Below are 22911 nucleotides of genomic sequence, written 5' to 3' on the forward strand. Positions count from 1 at the left end.
AATTTAATGCAAAAAATACTTAAATTGTCTGTCAGACAATGGTTTTTGAGTTATAATTAAACGTTTCTTTTCTTTTTTTATATGTGAACAAATATTATTTTTTTGTTACAGAGTTTGTGTTTCATATCAGTCACTTTAGTTTATTTTATTGCTAAGGTCAAGTCTGGGGGTCACTTCATCATGCCTAGATACTTCATTCAAATGTGAAGTATCATCTGACAGGAATTATATAATATCATGGGACTCATAAATACCACAAATGCTTTGGGATTTCTCATTCAACTGTTCCCAATCTTTCCCAGACATTTTTTAAATTACAGTTGAGTATACATTTTAGCAAAACTGTCAACCTTAGATATATAACTGCTGCTTTACTTTCGGTTTCTTAATGAGTCATCCTCCTGGGACGTAGCGGGCTAAAGCAGCAGCGTGAAAACCTTAAGACATTGGTAAGAATAGAATCATACTCTCATTCAATAACTAAACATGTGCCTTTCTCTAGTCAACCTTTCGATTAAACATTAAGAAGTTTATCCTGTGAACAAAACACCAATTTTATAATAATTTTCAATAATAATATGCAATGATATACATTTAAAGATAGGCACATTTATTTATATTGGCAATGGGTTGTAGTTATTTAAAAAATATTAATATTATACAATATCTCCACGTATTCTTTAATAATGAGATGTATATTAATAATTTATCGAGAATAATCCTATGCTTGAATATTATCCCATCCATAAAAGTTCTACACTATCAAACTTTATGTGACAAAAAAATGTGATGTGCCCATATATGGACATGATGATGTCATATCACTACCATATTTGGGTGTATCGCTACCATGATCACATCACACTTTTTTTGTCAAACTAGTTTTATAGTGTAGACAGAGGCTAGACTTAATTTTAGACAGATTTATTATAATCTAAAGTATCTTTCTCAACCCGAATTTTCCCCAAATTTCCAGCCTACTGAACGTTCAAGTTCAAAAAACATTTATTTGTTCAATGTAGGTTCAAATGTATAATATTTTTGTATTTTGTTTTTTTTTTAGTATTTTAAACTATTTCTGGTGGTAGAAGGTCTTGCTCCTGAGCAATGATCATTTTGTGGCATCTTGCATTTAGCCTTGCAGCTGTTTTATTATCATTCAAGGTTTTTCAATAATAATCATAATTAGACACCTTGAACAACTTATGAATGAGTAATAGTAATTCATACAAACAATAGACCATTTGTTTAAAGCTAGCTACTGGTTTAAAATTCCTTGTCTTTGAAAATCATAGGCGTGCTATAAATTGCACTCCTCAATACATTCAGGGGTGCTGTAGGTGTGCTGTTTGTGTGTGGAAGTTTACCAAATTATTAAGGCGTGTTGTAAATCGCAGTACTCCTCAAGGGCAGTTTAGGAGTGTGTTAGGTGAGTGATCGCACTTGCTTGCCTGAAATTAAAAGACAAGACCTGAATTTGTTATAGTTTTTATTGCCAATGCAATCCGAGTATACTGTAATCTCACCAACTATTAACTTTAAACTGTGGTGTCCTTTTTGAGTCCTCCGTTCCTCCCTCCTCCCCTCCCACATCACATTTGTAAGGCATAAATGTTTATAACCCCCGTCCAAGTATTGACTCTTGCTTGCCAAAAACATATGCTGGAGGAATTTTTTTAAAGCAAAAAAACCCCCAAAGGTCACCTTGTGTCATTGGTAAAGAAATATATGGTATATTAAGGCAGCAGAAATGAGTTACAAAATATACATATTGGAATATACCGTATAATATCCACAAACAAATGAATTATTTATACTGTAATGACGGTAAAATATGGTATATTTTTATAAGACCCATTTCTGATGCCAAAAAAATACCATACGGACGGTATATTTCTGGCGGCAAAAACAGGGCCTATAAAGAAGACATATTATAAATAGAGATCCAATAATATAATAAGAGATAAGATAATTTAATATAAGTTATAGTACTTTTTGACAAGCTACTGTATGTACAGAAGCCTACCCTTTAAATGCCAAAGTTATTAGCATAAATGCAAATTAAAATGTGTCGTCTGGTTTTGTAATTTCAAAACTGTATTATTTTTATTGCTGTATAGAGTGAGTCAGCGGAATGAAATATTTTCTTATTTTATGAAAAATTTATCTGGAATATAATGAAATACATGAGCATGGCATGGTACACTTCTACGGAAAATGATATGCTTGCGCTTTGTTGCAATGTGTTTGATCTACGTCAAATTGTGCCTCAAGGTCTCGTATCTTAACAAAATACGTTAAATAGTATTGCGTCGTTGAATGCATTTTAATTTTGCATTGACCATTACTCGTATTTGTCATAGTGTAAAAATTTATAATCATCTCTGAGGGATACTGTATGTTGTTATTGTGGTAATTTTAGAGTTGTTAACTGATCGTTGAAGAATTTTATTTATGAACATTGTAGTAGAAAATGTTGATATCGTAGACAAGATTTATGTTTTGAAAAATTCTGATTTTGTAGTTCAAATGTTGATATCAAATATTGATGTCATAGAACATGTTCAATCATAGAAAATATTATAACCCATTAATATTTATTGATCGTTTGTTGCTCCTGTTATTATTAACTGTATATAATTGTTCAAATAGTAAAAAAAACAGACTATGAAAAAATGCATAAATCTTGTTAGTATTCTCAGTTCGGTAGTAGGGAAATGCTAGAAAGCTGGTCTATTACTAAGTGTGGATCCTTCTCATTTCCAATACAATCTCACACATGTTCTTGTCTTGATACAAGAAAACTGAAATTGAAATTTGTTGAATGTACTGAACATATTCAATACTAGAACTAATAGCTGACCTTTTTGCTTTCAAACTATGATTATGATGTAATTTTAGACAGATTGAAAGTGGGCTTTTTCTTTGAAGCTTGTTTGAAACATAGCCCATTCATTTCCATTTAAACTTATACCCTAAATAATTCTCAAAATTAATTAATTAACTTTAAGTAAAGTACTCTAGATTTTTTAAGTTTATAGTAACAATCTCTTTTTGTACAGTAGGTAAAAACTCAATATGCATGCACTTTTGTCAAAGATATTTTCACGAATATTTCTTGTGTTGAACTCACTATAGCAATTTGAGTTTAAACATAGTAGCGTGGGCCTAATAGCTCATTATAACCCATCTATGATCATTGAACTAACACGGTGAACAGTAATATTCCATTTTTAAATTAGTAACTGTATAGGCTTCTTGCCGTAATCAAACTGGCGTGGGATTATTGGAATATTGTTGCTGGTACACTAGCTGTTTGTCATTGTGTGGGTTGTGATATTTAAATGCGAAATCAAAAGTAGTGAATTAAATTGATTAATTAAATGATACATGCCGGCAACTAGAGTACAAGATAGTACTTATTGTGAAATTTATCTGTGGTGATTTGACATTTACCACTATCTACTGTACTGTGATCTAGAGGTTGTAGGTTCGAGTCAGGCCAGAGGAAGTTTTATTTTGTGGATGCGTTGATTTTAAGTAAGTTTAGTGTCTAAAACTAAAGGTACTGTAAACTGTTAATTTGTCATAATTATCCTTAGATATGTAACCATATTTCTGCTTAACATCTAGTTATTGTATCTGTGGTGACATTTATACCGCCGTCTGTGGTATAGAGGTTGTAGGTTCGAGTCTTAAAAAGTTTATTTTCCCGATGCATTGATTTTTTATTTTACATCTTAGAATTGTAACCATACTTCTACTTAATATCAAAATTATTATTTATTATAAATGTGTAGTAGAACTCCTCCTTTCAGATACCATATTTAGAGTTATCCCTATTAAGGGATACACCCCTACAGGTATTAAGGGATACACCCCTATTAAGGGACATACCCCTATTCAGAGGACACCCCTATTAAGGGCGACACCGCTATTCAGAGGAAACCCCTATTAGAGGACACACCCCAATTCAGAGGACACCCCTATTAAGGTAGAAACTTATATTCAGAGGACACCCCTATTCACAGGATACCTCTATTAAAGGCAGACACCCTATTCAGAGAACTTCCATATTAAGGAAGAGACCCATATTTTAAGGGAGACACTCCTATGGTACATTGTATTCAGGGGACACTTTTACATGATAAGAATGAAATTCAATATATATCACTACAGCCAACCTTTATTCAATGGAAACCTCTATTTAGTATTAACATTTTCTTGTGTCCTTAACGTGTCCTTGTGGTTCTACTCTATAGTACAGTATATTAAATCTGACCAGTAAAAATTCAGAACCACAACATAAACCAACAATATCATTGTTCACTTATAGTTAGCAACAGTGTAAGGATGTACAGTGAACAACGTGATGATGTTACAATAACTTAATATGTGGCTTTGTAATCAGCGATCAATTGCATCAATTGTAGCTTCTTGCCCGTGGCCAAATGATGATAATCTCGCAGATGGTATAATAATACAACATACAAAATTACAGGCTTTAACTTATAATATTGTGATTAGAATTAGTATGAACTGACGCTTATAGGTTATGGCAACAAGTCATAAAAGCAGTTGAAGAAACATTTTATATTGGATCAATGCGAACAGAGCTTTAGTCTTCTTCCCCCATTTCCTATCCTTTATTACTGAATCTGAAACTATATGTATATTTATACATTGCAGAGGATGTAAAATAATATCAATCCAATCAAATTTGAACCATACCATGGAAGCTGCAGTGGTAAATAGTTTAGTACATGTCTGGCAGAAGATTTTAGGTTTGAATCTTGTTTGGGGTGGCCTTTTTTTTCTTGATTTTCTTGTCTTCACCATTTATACATTTTTTTGATTTCCAGTTCAGTGCAATGTTTATAGTTTCTCTATGTCTGTTAAGTTATAATCATCACGAATGCTAAATGTCTTGTGACATAGCGCTCTTAACAAACCTTCTCCAATCAGAGTGATTATTGGCCTAAGTGTGCATAGACTCACTGTATCTATTTTTCTTTTCTTATCATTTTCTAAAATTTTTATCCATGTGGTTTGGGGTCTTCTTCATGGTCTCTTGATTTTCTGATTGATTTGGATAGAGCTCTTTGCGGACTATAAACCGTAGGTCCAGTGTATGCATATTGCTTGTGTGCACTTTAAAGAATCTAGTACATCTTTCGAGACGAGTAGGGGGTTACCACGGTGTACTAGTTCACACACACACACTGTCGTGGACAGACGTAATGGCGGCGTAGTTGGCTGCCGATGACACAATGTGACCCTTAGTGGAGAAGAATGTTGTTGAAAAGGTGTAACATTAAAGTCCACAGCGCTCTGATCTTCATGAAATAGCGCTATATAAATGTCGTATTACATTACATATGGCGCGCCAAGCTTTCATTTATTCAAGCAATAGAGATATCTTAGTTTTAAATAGAGATAAATCTTACTTTTAAATAGAGATATCTCTATCTTAGTTTAAAACTAAGATATCTTTGTTTCCGAATAAATGACAGCTTGGCGTGCCATAGACATTAAGAGTCTAGACGAAGAAGGTGTCCACACCATGTCAAGCATCTTCTAATTATCACTGTGCTCCACATTTTCTTGTTTATGCTGTTTATAATCTATATTTGTTACTATAGTTGGCCATATGATTAGTTATAACATTGTAAAATATGTATTAATATTTTTAATATTGATATTCAATATAAATACTGTAACACTTTAAAACATTCACCAGTTATTATTATTATTATTTCCTGTCTATTGTAAAAATTATATTAAATTTAGAATATTTAATATTTTCGCAATGCGGTTTGTAATGCTATTTAAAATGCTGGATAATAAGATAATAAAAAAATAATCACTTGTCCAAAAAACACTAAATCCTCTTGGACAGGTCTATTTTATTCAGAGGGAGTTGACATTTTAATTAATGATAGTACAGTATAGAATATAGATTTTTTTAAATGTATCGTTGTACCATAAACTAATAATACTGTAAATACTATTTCTTGTATAAGAGGTAAAAAAAAAATCAAATATTCTAGGAGCGAGTCGTCGATACGTTGACAGGCATATTTAATACAGGATATTTAAAGTATTTAAGGCAATAAAATATTTTTAATTTGTAAATATATTAATAAATTACATCCCCGTATAAAATATTATTGTCTATTTCGTGCCTAGCTTACCTGGATAAACCGACAATAGCCTTTCTCCTTGAAGAGCGAGATATACCTCGAAAAGTAGAAATTTTCTTATGTTCTTTAAACAAATGATTTTTCAAACAAATATAATTTTACTAGATTTAGAAACTCCATTCTATGCAGCCTAAACTATCCAATTTACACATGGTATAGGGCTTCTTGTGTGATCAGTAATAACTCTTAAATCTCGATACAATTCAATCTGATGTACCTCTGATAAACCCCTAAAAGTACTATACATCTGAAGGTAATTTTACCTCCGATATATTTCAGAATGTAATATTAAATCAGTTGGTTATTATCTATGTATTTTTTTGTGTTTTTAAACAAAGAACAAGCTAAACCGCAATGTAACTTCAACACACCACAATTTATACTCCGAAAAAGAGTGTGTGTCTTAACAAAGTTAAATAATATTAATATTTGTGTCAGTTTGTGGTAGATATTAAATTATTGATTATGAATATATTATCAAATTAATGTCGGTTGACATCCAAAATAGTTCAGTAACCTTTAATACAGATAAAATTACACAGCAGCTCCTTGTCAATATGGCCTATTGTTGTGTATTCATTTTTATTGGTTATATCACATAATTGATGGTAAGAATAAAAATAAAGGTCACTGGTACGTTGAGTCATTATGCCGCGAAATATGCTTGTTGTTACGTGTGGCAAAGCTGAAATAGAGTTTGTCTGCTTTCTACTCTAATGTGATGTGCCCATATACGGACATGATGATGTCATACCACCACCCTATTTGGACATATCACTACCGTATTTTGGCACATCGCACTTTTTTTGTTGTGTACACATAGCTTTAATACAGCTGGTATGCAACAATATTATAATGTCAATATTGTAAGTGTAAATATATTTTGTAGCACTTGATTGTCTGTTATTAAAGTAAATATTGCAAAGTGTAAATATAATTTGTGCACTCAATTGTCTGTTTAATAGTTTTAAAGTACCGTAATAAATTTATTGAATTTCTTGATTATTCTCCTTCGCTGAACAAATTAAAGGCAGTAATTATGCGATTTCAAGATTTCTTGGAACAGATAGCCAGAACTAAAACAAGTAAATACATTAGGCCTAAAAAAGTTGTCAATTTGTTAAATAAATAGGCCTATAGTGTTGCCCAGATTTTGTTCTTATTTGATTTTGGGTAATTCTTCTAAAATATCTGGACCAAAACAGAACATTGCTTTAAAAAAATTACTAATATTTTCAACAAATTATTTTATATTTACCAACAAAATTTAAATCCGACCCAAGATTTTCTCAAATTATTTTGACTTACTGTATTTGGATTATTTGGATAAACCAATAACAGCCTTTGTCTTCAATGATATTGATAAAAATAAATACAGATTTGTTGAACAACCCTATCCACTAATGGTACAGTCCATGAACCTTAGCATTTATAGTAGGTTTTCTTTCCATTTAAATTAAAGTTCTTTCAAGTAATGTTATTAAAATATTCATTTGAATGAAAATTTAGATATCGAGAATGAGTTAATATATGCAAATGACGTTGTCCTGCGGCTGTATGCGAAAAACTGTCAGAAAAAATCCGGTGGATTGTTTCAATGTTGACGTTAATGGCGTGTCCCATATGTTAATAGTCGTCGATCACAAGTCGATGAATTGGTTAATTTGCAATTCACATCTGTGACTACAGTGTTTTAATTTCATGGTCTAAAATTGTATTTTCATGATGATTCTTTTGTTCTCTTTTGCTTTAGCTGTACTGTAAATTGTCTAAATTAAAAACATTTACAGTAGGGATAAATTTTAAATAGAGATCAATTTAGAAATGTGTTTTTTTTTATCTGGTTTTTGTTGATTGCTTGTTTGATGATAAATTCATTTAATGAAAGCCGACTGTAGGAATTAATCAATGTGAAATCCTGTAGTACAATATTTTAGAAAAAAATTATTTGTTATTTCTTGATTACAAGGATCTCAAATTCTTTCTACTGAATTGAACAGTGTGTTGGCTTGCCATAATCATAGTCAAACAATGGTCTCATTTATACAAAGGGCACAGGTTCAATCTCTCCTCGACCATACTGTAGTTCTGGTGGTAGAACAATTCTTGGATAAGGACTTAAAACTAGAGATCCAGTGTACACATCTGGCTTGTGAGCACTTTAAAGAACCCAGTGCATCCTTCACAAAAGTAGGGGTTACCCTGGAGTCTACTGTATCTCAGGCCCTGTTGTGGAGAGAAAAATGAGTGCCGTTTTGACAAAAGTTCCACACGAAGGGAACACTATGGGTGATTAAATTTCTTATATGTGATATCATAGTCCACTGCGCTTTGTATGTACAGTATAGTATGAAGTGCATTTAATATATGGAATACAAATCTGTTGTGAAACTCACAGATTTCTCTTTACTTTACAGATAATGTTGAAATAGCCAACGCTTGGGAATTGAAATATAAACTTTTAAATATGTATGACAAAGTTGCACCTGACTGCAATGAGTCGAACAGTTCACGGTCAACAGGACCGTTGTCGCTTCCGCACTTATCCAAAAGTTCCCGGAGTTCCAGTTCTCCGGAGTTACGATTTTCCCCGGAAGTTACAACGAATCCTTTGATGCCTGCTCCAACGGAGACAACACCGCCACCACCTCAAACCAACTGCTCAACGTCAAGCAGTGCACATCAAATGCATGAGCCTTTAAAAAGAACTTCAACTTCGTCAGGGACGGACAAAAAATACGACCTACGTTGTTGCACGCTTCCTGTTTGTATTGTGACTCTTCAGATTCTATTAGGATTTATAATTACGACTTTTGGAATTGTGATGTTGCTAATGACGCCCTCTATAAAACACAGAGATGCACCTTATTGGGCTGGAGTCCTGGTAAGTACAGTATTTCATAAAAAGATGTACCGTAACTAAGTAAAAATGTGATGTTTGTAATCTATAAAAGTAAACCATTACCTGGATAAACCAACATTCCCCTTAACTTTCCCTCTGAAATTTTTGAAATCGTTGAACTTCCCTCTAATAAGTGGTATCGTCCGTAGACCAATCATGTTGGCGACCACCTTTATTAACAATTTTAATCAAATAAAATGACTTTTTATGTGATTATGAAATTGAGTTTTCAAAAAACATTATCATGTATTTTAACGGAAGATTATACTCAGAAATGGCATTTATAATCAACTCAATCCTTGGAAGTTGACGCGTACTTATGTAACGACGTTGGCTAAGTAACTTTTGATTTGTATATTTACATTCATACAATATAATTTTCTTGAGGTCAATCACTGATATTGATTTGTGTATGTAGATATAGTTTATAGGTAATTAAAGAGTAGTTGGCTCAATTATTTTGGCTTTGTGTAGAGGTGTGTTTGTAAATTTAACAATCTACAGGTAATTGTAATAATCTGTTTTTGAAAATGTTTGTAGACGTTTATGCTACTGTAGATAGTTAATAGTAATACTCAACACTATTGCAGCATGAAATAGAAATGTTAAAGCCCCATTCCCTACGTTTTTTAGATCTAATTTAAGATCACAAACTATATTTAATGTAAAAATAATACTATATGGTCCTATTGCGATAACTTTTTTCGTCTTTAAACGGTTAAAAATGTGAAAAATAAGTCGATTCTAATAATTATAGCGGCCCGCTATAAATCCCAAAATGCATTGCGCGCGGATTGATATTTTTGTTTTTCACCTGTAATTCGCCCACTTTTCGATCGATCGATCGTGAGGCCAAAACAAATGGAAGACTCCTAACCTTTCAGCGAAAATACCGGGTTTTCCCCAATTTGTATCAACGGAGTCTGGCAAAAATAGAAAGACAATTAATGCAGCAACTATACAACGTCAGGCTAGGTATATAGCTCGCGTACGATGTTCGTACGTTACCGATGTTTACCAGCTAGGCCTACAAAACTAAGCCTAGCTAGGCTAGGCCTAAGACCGTCCACGAGAGGTCGATCGCCGCGAGCTACTTAGGTAGAGCATTGTTTCTCACTTTTTGTCATAATTTACCATAAAACGTACATTTAAGACAAGGAATGACATGGTTTAATGTTTTTAAAGTGATATATATGTATTATTTTCCAAAAAACGTCCAAAATTGCAGGGAAGGGGTCTTTAAGCATTTTTTGTTGTACTATTTAAATTTAGTACTATCCAGGAAATTTGGTTCAATATGAATTTTGAGTAGAACATGGAAAAGGAAAACATAGTTTTGTAGTGCATTTTTTGCTATACTTTGGTGAATATGCATCTTAGCAAGATGTAGCATTTGGCTAGCTATACTATTCCCTGACATACAGTAGTTTTGTAGTGCATTTTTTGCTGCACTGTGATAATGCTTCCTAGCAATCAAGTGTACTGTAGTATTTGGCTACATGCTATACCGGTGACAACGTTCCCTGGCTCCTTATTGTTTTATTATTATTTATCTCTAGATCTTCTATCTGGATAGATTCAATAAACGATATGTGGTGATACAATTCAAATTCAATTTAAGTCAAACTTATTCACTGAGTGAGTCATATGGCCGAGCGGTTAAGGCAGGGGCGCCGTTTACCGTACCTAAAGAGCCAACAACAACATCGGCAAGGGTTCGAGGCCGACTCGCTCCTAGTTCTGGTGGTGGAACAAGTCTTCTCGGATAAGGACTATAAACCGTAGGTCCAGTGTACACAGTTATAACCTGTGTGTACTTTAAAGAAACCCAGTTCATTATTCGAAAAAGAGTAGGGGGTTACCCCGGTGAACTGGTTCACACAATAGCCCCTGTATCAGGGGGATTACCACCTATCTGATAGGACAGTGATTAATTCACTATTGGTAATCCTTGGCCACATTGCCTAAAGACATAAAATAAAAAAAAAATAAAAAAAACCTTCCCTTAATAGGAGAAACGTAATAAAACAGTATATTGTACAATTTAAAAAAACACATTGATTTGATTTAAAATTCACATGGTCTATAGCAAAAGAAAGTCAAAATGGTTAATTAGAAAACAAATTTATAAAATATCAAAATCATATCATTGTGAAAAATTGCAGACTTAACGCTACAGTATAATACTCTAGATTGACACACAGTAGGTTAGTTTTAAATAAATTCTTGGGATCACAAACTGGTTTTTTTTTGCAAAACATACCTGGATATTTAACCAACATTTAGTCTTTCTCCCTCATTTAGATTTCAATCTTCTTGTAGTGTATTTCTAAATTCTGGTCTGGATTTGCTCTGTAGACCATTGTACACTTTGTACCATACATTACTCTAGTCAACTATCACAATAAAGGACTCCGTGAAAACCGGAAACTCTCCCAACACCCAAATTCATTTATACTATTAAAAACACATTCCAAATACTAGACTTTCCGAAAAAACCAAGCCCAAAGGTGTTTGGTATTGGTAGAGTTGTATATATTGATTTATATAGGAAATTTAAGTTACTGTATAATGTACAGTTGTTATTAAATAGCCTTGTTTCTGATAATGTATTTTGGTTTATTGATTATGCTTGTTCAAGATCGACGATTTCATCTCATAATTGTACATTGACGTGTTGACATAAAGCCCCTTAGGATCAAGGACAAACGCTAAATGAAAATATTACAGTTATATGAAGCGTGATGATACAATTAATATAATAACCTGCAGTTATTAATATGTGAACCACTGCAGTTAGTATACTAAACCTGCAGTTATTAATATGTGAACCACTGCAGTTAGTATACTAACCTGCAGTTATTAATATGTGAACCACTGCAGTTAGTATACTAACCTACAGTTATTAATATGTGAACCACTGCAGTTAATATACTAAACCTGCAGTTATTAATATGTGAACCACTGCAGTTAATATACTAACCTACAGTTATTAATATTATTATATTATTATTATATATTTGAACCACTGCAGTTAGTCAGTCCAACACAGTGGGCCTACAGTACAATTTAGTACAAAAAACTAGTAGAATTTAATATTAAATCATTTAATGTTTGTCTAAAACGACAAAGATAACACTAAAACTAGTTTTACAAAACCAGTGTGATGTGCCCAAATATGGTTAGTAATTACCCAAATATGGTAGTGATATGACATCATCATGTCCATTGTCCATATATGGGCACATCACATATTTTTGTTGCATAAAGTGCAGGCAGAGGTTTATTCAATATAATAATTCTAGTTATGTTTATTCTATGTTGCCATTAGTACCAGCATAAGCAAATGTGGCTCTGTTAATTAACCACTTTTAATTGAATGAAATGTGTGTATTGACACAATTCGGGCAAGCAAATAGTGTCAGTCATTATGTTGGCTTTTACCCATACCAGCTAATAGGCTAGCAAATATTTGCTGACATTGACAAATTGTAAAGAGGTACGGTACAGTATTAATGATATGACATTGGGTGTCTGAATGCACAGCCTATACATATTACAATCTTAGCTTAAGCGGTACCGCTCTTTAATTCCTCATGTGCACTTAATATAACCTAGTACATCTTTCGAGAAGAGTAGGGGGTTACGCCGGTGTATTAGTACATCACAGCCATAACTGGGCCCTCTGGAAGACCAGTCGATTGAAGAGGTCGCCCAGTATAAATATAATATTTCAATTCAATTAAGATATCCACATCTCCACCAAGGTGTAAAGTACATGATAAGGTCCAACACACAGTGATGTAGTCACAAGAAATAAAGAGTTGCAGTTCTCGCAAGAAAGGGGAAAATTCCCCTGTGCAACCCATAGGGTTGTCAAAGACCTGTAAGAAAAAACCTATACAGTAGGGCCACAATGGAAATACTGTAAGTTTGACCATTGGTTACTTTTTTTGTGCTACCATGAATTCATTCCTGTACTGTTTTAATGTTATATTGTTTTTGAATTCGAATAAAGATAAAAAAAATATTAGTAGTAGTACCAACCATACTGGTGACTACAGTGCTGACACAACTAAACTGATTACTAGCTGCAACATTATGGGAGCAGTCCATGTTTTATCCAATTAACCGGATAGTATAGCACTTATGTAATTAATATCAACACACAGTAACCTCTATTTAATTCATCAAAACCCATCAGTAATGTAATGTCAATATGAAGAAATTTATAATAACACTATCAAACTGTATGTTAATAATAAGTAAATAGAGAAGAATAATTAATTTAAAAGTACTGGTATGTATAATGTGTTAGATGAAAATGAACGTACAGTATTATGTATTTTTGAGAGCTTTATTTAATTATAAAGCCTAAAATATATGATTATTATTTCCACTAGCCCATTAGTCGTTGTTACCAGTGCTAGTATTCCAACTTGATGTACAAATGATTATCCAATAAATATCAAAATACAGATTATTACTGTGTGTATATATAGTACAATACATTTAATTTGCAACATGGACAACAGCACAGTGTAGTTTATTTTAATATTATAATAGGGTTGCAATCTATCGTTTTCATCTAGCCAATACTGTATATCACAATTTCCTTTTATTGTGTGTGCAATATGCACAGCACGCATAATAGATTACCATTTTTGCATTAAAATTAAATTTAAAATGCTTGCAATGATTTTCTGCTGCTACTGTATAATATTTCCGTAGGATATCTACAGAATTTTCAATAGTTACAAACATTTGATATCCATACAAGTTATTAAAGACAAACATATTGTACAGGTAGTTACTGCAGTAAAATAATTTGGGCAGGGTTCATATCTTTATGTGTATTTCGTGCCTAGCTTACCCCTCTCCATAAATGGTACTACCAACACCATTTCTGGTTTGTGTAATTTCTTTATGTCTATTCGTGCCTAGCTTACCTGGATAAAACCGACAAATGCCCTATTCTCCTCAAAGAGCGAGATGTACTCGAAAAGTAGAAAATTCATTGAACACCCCTCTCCATAATGGTACTACTAATTCCATTTCTGGTTTGTGTAATTTTCTTTATGTTAATTTCGTGCCTACTGTAGCTTACCTTGATACAGTAAAAAACGGACAAATGCCCTATTCTCCTCAAAGAGCGGGATATACCAACACCATTTCTGGTTTGTATTAAATTTCCTATTAAGATTGTCTCCAAGGGTCTTTAAGATAATTCATCAAAATCATTTTTGGGTCGAATAGCAATTAGTTGATCGGCTGCGAGCAACCTCCTGTGGGCTGCAATTTTATAGCCATTGCCGCCGACACTGTGGCACAATTTCAGTAATTATTTTCAGGAGATTAACAACATGAGAGAAAATTCTTGTCGGGATTGATTTAGTCTACTGTAATTATGCTGTAATTATGGTTGAGGTGTACTTTGATAGATTAAAGGGTGAAGTTACTGTATAGTACAGTATGCCATGCAAGAACACCTTCGCTAAAAATTAACGGAAAGTTAAAATCAAAATGATGATATTAAACTGTAAATTGTTGATTACATTTTAAAATAACATGTTAATTATATTAGTTTTGCCTACTGCAGTGCACCACACTCTGAGTTCTGTGATAAAATCCACTGAAGGATCATGTAAAAATGATGCTGCAGTCTACTGCAGTACAGTAACTAAATTTTGTTTCCATTTAAAGTTGTACGATATTTATTTAGTTCCTGCACATTGTTTATTACTGCCTACAGAGTGAGTGTTACTTCAATTCGCATTTTCCGACCCGCAACTCGCATTTTCTGACTCGCAACTCGCATTTTCCGACTCGCAAGTCGCACTTTCCGAATCGCAACTCACACTTTCCAACTCGCAACTCGCATTTTCCGACTTGCAACTCGCTTTTTCCGACTCGCAACTCGCAGAAAAGAAACCCTCCTACAGAGTATGCCTGTTTAATTCTACAATTGCTTGGTGTATTCGATTGGAACTTCCCATTGAGTATAGTTTTCCCGTTGAGTACCTACAGAATTTAACGGAGTATTTTGAGCGTTATTGTCAACGAAAAAGCCTGCGTTGTTAATGTTTTCTATTCGAATGATTTTCTGTTGAGCACAATCCGTTAATAACAATTTACCATTCGAATACAAAAATCACTCAACGAATCTTTATGTTGACTACGAAAGTTCCCAATCGAATACGAATTGAAGACATTATTGCAGTTTAAAAAAAAAGTACTTTGCTGGCACATTAACTTATAATCTTGCTTTTTTAAAAATAAATGTTCCAAGAAGTACACTATACCCTTTTTCCAAGTATCCCCTCTTTCATTATTTATTTGTCCATTTAACAATGTCAGAAAATGAACAAGGATATACAACAGTATTTAGCATAATATATCCTTTCAACAGTATACATTGTATTTATCAACCTTTTTTAAATTAGCAAACTATATTTAGGTAATTAATAACAATCATCAATCAATCCAGACAATATGCTCTTCTGTCAAATTGCCATTTCTCGTTAATCAATTTTTACTGAAACCTTTTTATTATAATTGATGATAGCATAATGTTTTTTCTGTGACAAATATTTGTAGTAAACTTGTATAATTACTGTTCAACCAGGATGTAGCTAAAAATAGTGTATACAAAGGATGGGAAGAAACGTATGGCACTAGACTATGTAGAGACTCATATAACATTGGGTGGCTGCTAATTATTACAGAGTAGCTAAAAATTGAGTGAATTATTAAGACTAAAATAGAATGCACACTGCACACCCACTTTGACATCAGCTCAAATGTTATGTCCATTTGTTGGACATTGCAAAGTGTAGGGGTGGATCCAGGAAATTTTAAAAATGGGGGAGCACTAAAAATATAAATACTGCACAGTCTAACTCTCAAATAAGGGGAGAGTGCACCACAAGAGCAACTCCCTGTGGCCTTATTCAACAATCAAACTTTAAGTGAGATATTTCTCTTAAATATTAAGTGCTTCCCTTTTATTGTATTCACTTTTTGATAGGAAATTTGTTAAATTTTAAAGGGTAATTGTTTCTCTTCTCTTAGCCTAAGTGTGAATGGTGAATACGGCCACTGGATCTCCCTATCCTAAAGGCCAATTTACACATACAAGCGGTAACGGTAATAAAAATATAGAGTCTATTTATCGTGCCTACCTTACCTGTATAAACCGACAATAGCCCGTGCTCTCCAGAGGGAGGGCTTTAGATACGAAAGTGAAATATAGAATCTACAGCATGTTAGTCATTATGACCATTTACACACAACGGAGCAGACGGACAGATAGATATAGATTCTATGGGGAACAAGCTACGCTTAGTTTTTTACCATTACCGCTCGTCTGTGTAAATTGGGCTTAAGTTTGGTAAATTGAGACCAATTTTAGTCTTAACCCATAACAACACCTATGATGCATTTGTTGTAAACATTAGCTTACAATATAAAACTACTAGGCACTTTGGAACATCAAGATTTTTTGCTGTCATTTTTTTTAATATATAAAATAAAAGTATACATTTTATACTACTTTCTTTTACATTAACTTATAATAGTACCTTTGTATTTGGTTTTAAACTATCTAGAAATACAATTTATGATGATTTATTATTATATGCCTATTGCTTCAGTATTGTACGCGATTGGCGTACCGTACTTACCTGGGGTTTTGGACAGCGTGGTTGGGTTGAAACTTTGTCATGTTATGTTATGTTGAAGTATACTGTTAGTATTGATAGTATTAGAACTGTATGTAAAAAACAACATTTTATGAATACTCCTGAGATAGATTCCTGCACCAGGTCACCTAATAAATTAATTACGGTGGTTAATTAGTGTTTACTATGCGCATTTCACAAATGCTTGGCGACGTAAATAAGAGAAAATGTGTAGGTCATATGCGGTGTAATTACTGAAGTTACGGTAACTTTAGAATGCAGGCGCAAGGCCAAAGCTATTTATAGATTCCCCAGGCAGTATGACACACTGTTTATTAGTATTAGTAAAGTAGCATTATCAGAGGTATGATGATAGTTCATTATTGTTTCATTACAGTGTATTGATTGATGGGTTACTCAATTATAAAGGCAACTAGGTATTGAACGAAATTCTTTAGCATAGCTAACTATTTGTGTTAGTACAATATTGATGGATTGATAGAACATGATTTGTTGATTGATTAATTTAAGATTGATGTAAAGTGAGGCAGGAATCAAATATCAAAATATTGACAAAAATCCATATAACATGAAAATATTTATCTTTTTGTTGACCTTTTGGGGATCATATGAAAATTATTCTTTACTGAAGTTTAAAGTCTGCAGTAGCTACATTTGTAGTCTGGGTTCCAGACGGAGTTTTGTCTTAATATTAGTTAAAAGATAAATATTTTGGCACAGATGGCGTTTCATACGTATACTACTTGATTTTGGATACTCCGTCTGGGGAAACACGCACAAGTCACGTGGTTTGACACCAAGAATTCTTGGTGCATACGATTATCCGGTTGACTAGTTTCAGCTGCATGCGATTGGCTACTCACTCGTACAATGTGTAAATATTCATATTTCAGAATTTCAAAGACTCAACAACTAAGATGATGCGCATGCGCTATGTTACGTTTAGACAATGTGTACTTGGGTACATTATGAAAGTTCTGAAGGCTAGAAATTATTTTATATGCCTAGTAGTCGGGTAAACATTTGATGGGATCTTTGAAACATGAAAACTCGTCTTGATATATGATAGGCTATAGCTTCTCCGCAAATCAAACATTGAATGGATCATTTATTACGCGGATATAATTTTGATTTAATTCCCACCGAGACCCTGTCCTGTTCTGTGTGGTGGTGGTATGGATATGTATGTAGGCCTACTTCATTGGCGTTTTATTTGGCAGGTCATACGTGCGAGTTGAGTAGGACCTACGAAAGAGGCCTAGCCAAGGACTAAACAATTAATAAACAAAACAACTTGGCATTACTATTTTATATTTCAACAGTCTCGATCGTACATTAAGCACTGGTAGGCCTACGTACTCGATCTCTTTCATTTTGAAACAAAATGATCATTGGTTGATTCGAAATCCATATTTACATACCGCCCGCCCCATATAGCCAAATACGGTATGATAACCTACGTCATTCTTATCGTATGTTTGCGGTCTGCAAATCGATTTCTATACGTGTTTCACAAGTCTGTATTTTCAGACAAAAATCGCGGTTGAAATAAAAACAAATAAATAAAAAAAAAAGATAATACAGACTTGGGGCAAGTCTACTACATTTGTTATGCTTGGCTCTCACTAGAGTGATTCTACACAAGGGCGTAATGCAACGCAAGTGATTTGACCAATCACAAGCGATTGATTATTCGTGCTGTCGCTTGTCATTGGCCAATACGCTTGCGTTGTGTTTATGTCGAAGTGGTACTGTATGAAGCTGTCAAAGAACAATAATTACCCCAAAAAACTAGTAGAAAATTGCATAAACAGATAAATAGTAAACAAAACACTACTACAGTAGGATAATTTTAACACGGTCCCTTAATGTTACGTCAAATGAACCTGTGCTTACATATATTTAACTCATAATTATCGAATCAAATTCAAATTCTAATATCAACATACACTTAAAAGTATGTGTACAATTTGCCTGAATTTTATATCGCCTTGTATTGTAATGACCACCATCAACTCTTTTGAGTAATAATAACAACGCAATAAAGGACTAGACTACTGTATGCAGTAATTACGGATGATAATTACATGTTGAATGTGCATTGACACTTTACTTGATTATGTAGCGATTCTTCAGGATCAATCCGATGACCTTTGACCTTTGAGTATAGTAGCCAACAAACACTTCATGTAATACATGATGAGCGCAGGAATCTGCTGGTCAGCCTAGGGATATGAATTACAGATGATTTCAAGTTGTTTAGTTGATGAAATATGAATGTACTGTATGCCTCATTTCTTAAACGGGATTATTATATATCAGAAATAAAAGGTAGTTTTATAATACACAAGCTAGAAATTTGACAGCTATATGACATTTAAATGTTTTCTATTAAAAAATTACTGTGAAGCCCCGCCCCTCATAAAAAAATTGTTTAGACGTGTCCCCTGAATATGGGTTGGCATAATATTGCCAGTTGTTCATTTCTTGGAATTATACCATTAATAGAGGTGTCTCAAAGGAGGGTTCTACCAGGGAGTTGTTATTAGAACTCCCTGGTTCTACTGTGTATAGTATCAACTGTAAAGAATAGTAGAGTATGTTACACACTATTGAAGTACAGTACTATAGCTTTAAGGCCCATTTACACTAGGACGATAACGATTGACAATAAATAGATACATATGCATTTTTCATACATAAAAACATAGATAACCATCGACAGTATGCGTCCTTTGATGAAAAGTAATATTTTCACACGTCCAAATGACGTCATAATTGATAAGAGCAATAATATTGTGACAATAAACAATTTTATTAGTTTTATTAATGATGACTTCATTTGATTAGGTTGGAAAAAATATTATGGTCATTAAAGACAGCATAAATGATTATCCTATAATTCTAGAAGGAAAACCTCTCTTTTTTCTCCTGTTTTATGTAAGAAAAATGCATGTTTATCTATTTATTGTTGATTGTTTTCGTCCTTGTGTAAGTGTGCCTTTACATTATATTTTAAGTGTATTATGGATCTCCAGATGTCCATAGCTGAAATGATTGTAATTGTATCCTGTCACTTTAGTGTCATCTCACTGGTGCCAGATCAGTGACGTTTATTTTATGCAATAGTAATTTGATAAAGCAAAACAACTTTATATATTATGTCAAAGGTCGTCGATATGTTATCACAAGAGTGTAGTTGATATTTTTATACCCTATTTAGATGAGTATTATATTATATTGGTTGTTGTAACCATGTTGATATTCCCAAGAACAGAGATTAGCAAGACATGATCATCTGATAGGTAATCAATACCACATTTATTAAGCATTGAGTTAGGTGGTAGAGTCGTTGATCACGACATATCCTATTAAAACATATTCCACATGAATGGAGAAGGAGGATATAACATTAAATGCGTATTTTGATTTCAGAAAGAGTTCCGATTGCTAGCAAGGGTTGCAAATTGCTAGAAAGGGTTGCGATTGCTAGAAAAGGTGGGGAATTGCTAGAAAGCGTTGAAAATTGCTATAAAGGATTGCGAATTGCTATTAAAAAGGGTTGGGAATTACTAGAAAGGCTTGTGAATTACTAGAAAGGACTGCGACTTGCTAGAAAGGGTTGCGAATTGCTAGAAAGGGTTGCGAATTGTTAGAAAAAGTTAGGAATTGCTAGAAAGGGTTGCGAATTACTAAAAAAAAGGGTTGCGAATTACTAAAAAAGGGTTGCAAATTTACTAGAAAGGGTTGTGAAAGGGAGTACTCTATTGTATATATGTTTATTCGACATAATAATTAAACTTACTATTTATTTATTATGGTATATAAACATAAAACAAGCAGCCAGTTTCATACATGTATTAATATTAAAAATGATACAATATTTACATCAGAATTAAAATTTAAAAAAAAAAAGCAGAAATGTTTTATTATTAAACTTATAAATAAATAATATATTTTTAAATAACAAGAGAAAATACACTTTGTAACTAAAAATAGAATGGTGATTTAATAAACCTACGTCATTTTTAATATATTATTAATAAAACACCCATTTCATATTTATTTATATATACTGATATGATTTAATATGATATTTATAACATTGGCCTTCACCTTCTATAATAATATATAGTATAACAATGCTGTAATCTACTTTACCACTCCAATATGTAATGAGATAGTATAGGTATATTAAACTTTGTGTGGATCAAATTTATTAGGCGCTCATCCATTTCTCTTAAAGGTGAACTCCGGGTTTAAATTCTATTTTATTCATTCTGAAACCATCCTCAGTATGTTGAAGTGCAGCAACTCAAGGGTGTCCACATTCTGCTTGAAAAATATTGTCCCTCTGAATAAAAATTATGTTACATATTTAATCTAGAAATAATTATATCTTAAAGGTAAACTCTGGGTTTAAATTCTATCTTATTCATTCTGAAACCATCCTCTGTATGTTGAGGCTACAAGGATATCCACATTCTGCTTGAAAAAAATTTATGTTACACATTTAATCTAGAAATAATTAGATCTTAAAGGTGAACTCTGGATTGAAATTCTTTTCTATTCATTCTGAAACCATCCTCAGTATGTTGAAGTAGCAGCTCAGGGTTTCCACATTATGCTTGAAAAATATTGTCCCTCTGAAAAATAAATTATGTTACATATTTAATCTAGAAATAATTATATCTTAAAGGTAAACTCTGGGTTAAAATTCTATCTTATTCATTCTGAAACCATCCTCAGTATGTTGAAGCTACAAGGATATCCACATTCTGCTTGAAAAAAAAATTATGTTACATATTTAATCTAGAAATAATTATATCTTAAAGGTGAACTCTGGATTGAAATTCTTTTCTATTCATTCTGAAACCATCCTCAGTATGTTGAAGTAGCAGCTCAGGGTTTCCACATTATGCTTAAAAAATATTGTCCCTCTGAAAAATAAATTATGTTACATATTTAATCTAGGAATAATTTTTTCTTAAAGGTTAACTTTGAGTTTAAATTCTATTCTATTAGTCTGAAACCATCCTCAGAGTAATGAAGCAGAAGCTATTTTTTCCGCTTGAAAAATATTATTCCTCTGAAACAAATTCATTAAAAAAAAAACTTTTTGAATACTGTATGTCATTTTACTATTTCACCAAACATTTTATCTAGAAATAATCATTTATCCAATAACCATAATAATGTGTTTATAGAGATTATACACGTCATCGACCAATTGCTGTACAAACTTATGTTATCTTTACTCTCTTTAAATACTACATGGGCTTCTTTAAAGATATAACGCCCATTTTCATGGGCTTTCAAATTTTTGTCTAATAATAATAATAAATAAATTTTATTTTTCAGCTAATGTTTGCAGGCATTATTGGACTTTATTACAGTGCAATTCAAAACCAGGTTTACTTTGGATCTCCTAGAGCATTTTTTGTTAAGGTACGTGTAGTTAAATTATGTTAATTAAAAAAAACCAACAAAATTTAATTTATTTAATATTTAAGGATTTGTATAATTCGTTCCTAACTTACCTGAATAAACCTTAGCCTGTGCTCTCCTGAGAAAGAGCTATTAAAGAAAAAAAAAGGAACCTCTACAATAACAGACTTATCTGCCAACCTCAATGGACCATAATAACTGTGTGAAAAAATTACCTCCAGTTTCTTGGCAGAAGAAACAGTGTAAATTTCAAATAACCGGACATGGCAATCTTGGCAACCCATTGTTTTGGTATTGTATTAACCGGTCATCGCTGTGCAATTTTTGCAATGAATAATAACGGTCATTTGATTGAATTAACTATTATATCATTTTAAGCGTTTGACCGCCCGAACACGTTTTTTCGTCAGCAATTTTGGAGTACCGGGACAAATTTAGCATAAATGCCATTGATATAAAAATTATATTTTAAAATCTATTTATAAACTGTTTTGTAGCAGAAACAGACCCTAAATTATATCCATGATTTTTCTCCTTGTTGTTGTCTATTCAAAACTAATTTGAAGGCTCATACAAACATAACAATGTTATCTGCAAATATCGAAGATCAGTCATGTAAATAATCTGTAGAAAAAACACTCACTGACAGCCAAGAACC

At 32.8% G+C, this 22911-nt stretch overlaps 1 protein-coding gene across 1 annotated transcript in view; it reads left to right on the forward strand.

The window, feature by feature from the left end:
* LOC140059041 (sarcospan-like) overlaps positions 1–22911 on the forward strand; it is a 29934-nt gene that overhangs the window by 702 nt on the left and 6321 nt on the right. Inside the window, exons 2-3 of the mRNA XM_072104857.1 lie at positions 8621–9087; positions 22167–22253. Of these exons, the coding sequence (XP_071960958.1) occupies positions 8671–9087; positions 22167–22253 (504 nt within the window). The 5' untranslated portion in view covers positions 8621–8670. The remainder of the gene's footprint in view (positions 1–8620; positions 9088–22166; positions 22254–22911) is intronic.

Source organism: Antedon mediterranea, chromosome 9 (genome assembly GCF_964355755.1).
Source record: "Antedon mediterranea chromosome 9, ecAntMedi1.1, whole genome shotgun sequence".
In the NCBI taxonomy this organism is placed as follows: Eukaryota; Metazoa; Echinodermata; class Crinoidea; order Comatulida; family Antedonidae; genus Antedon; species Antedon mediterranea.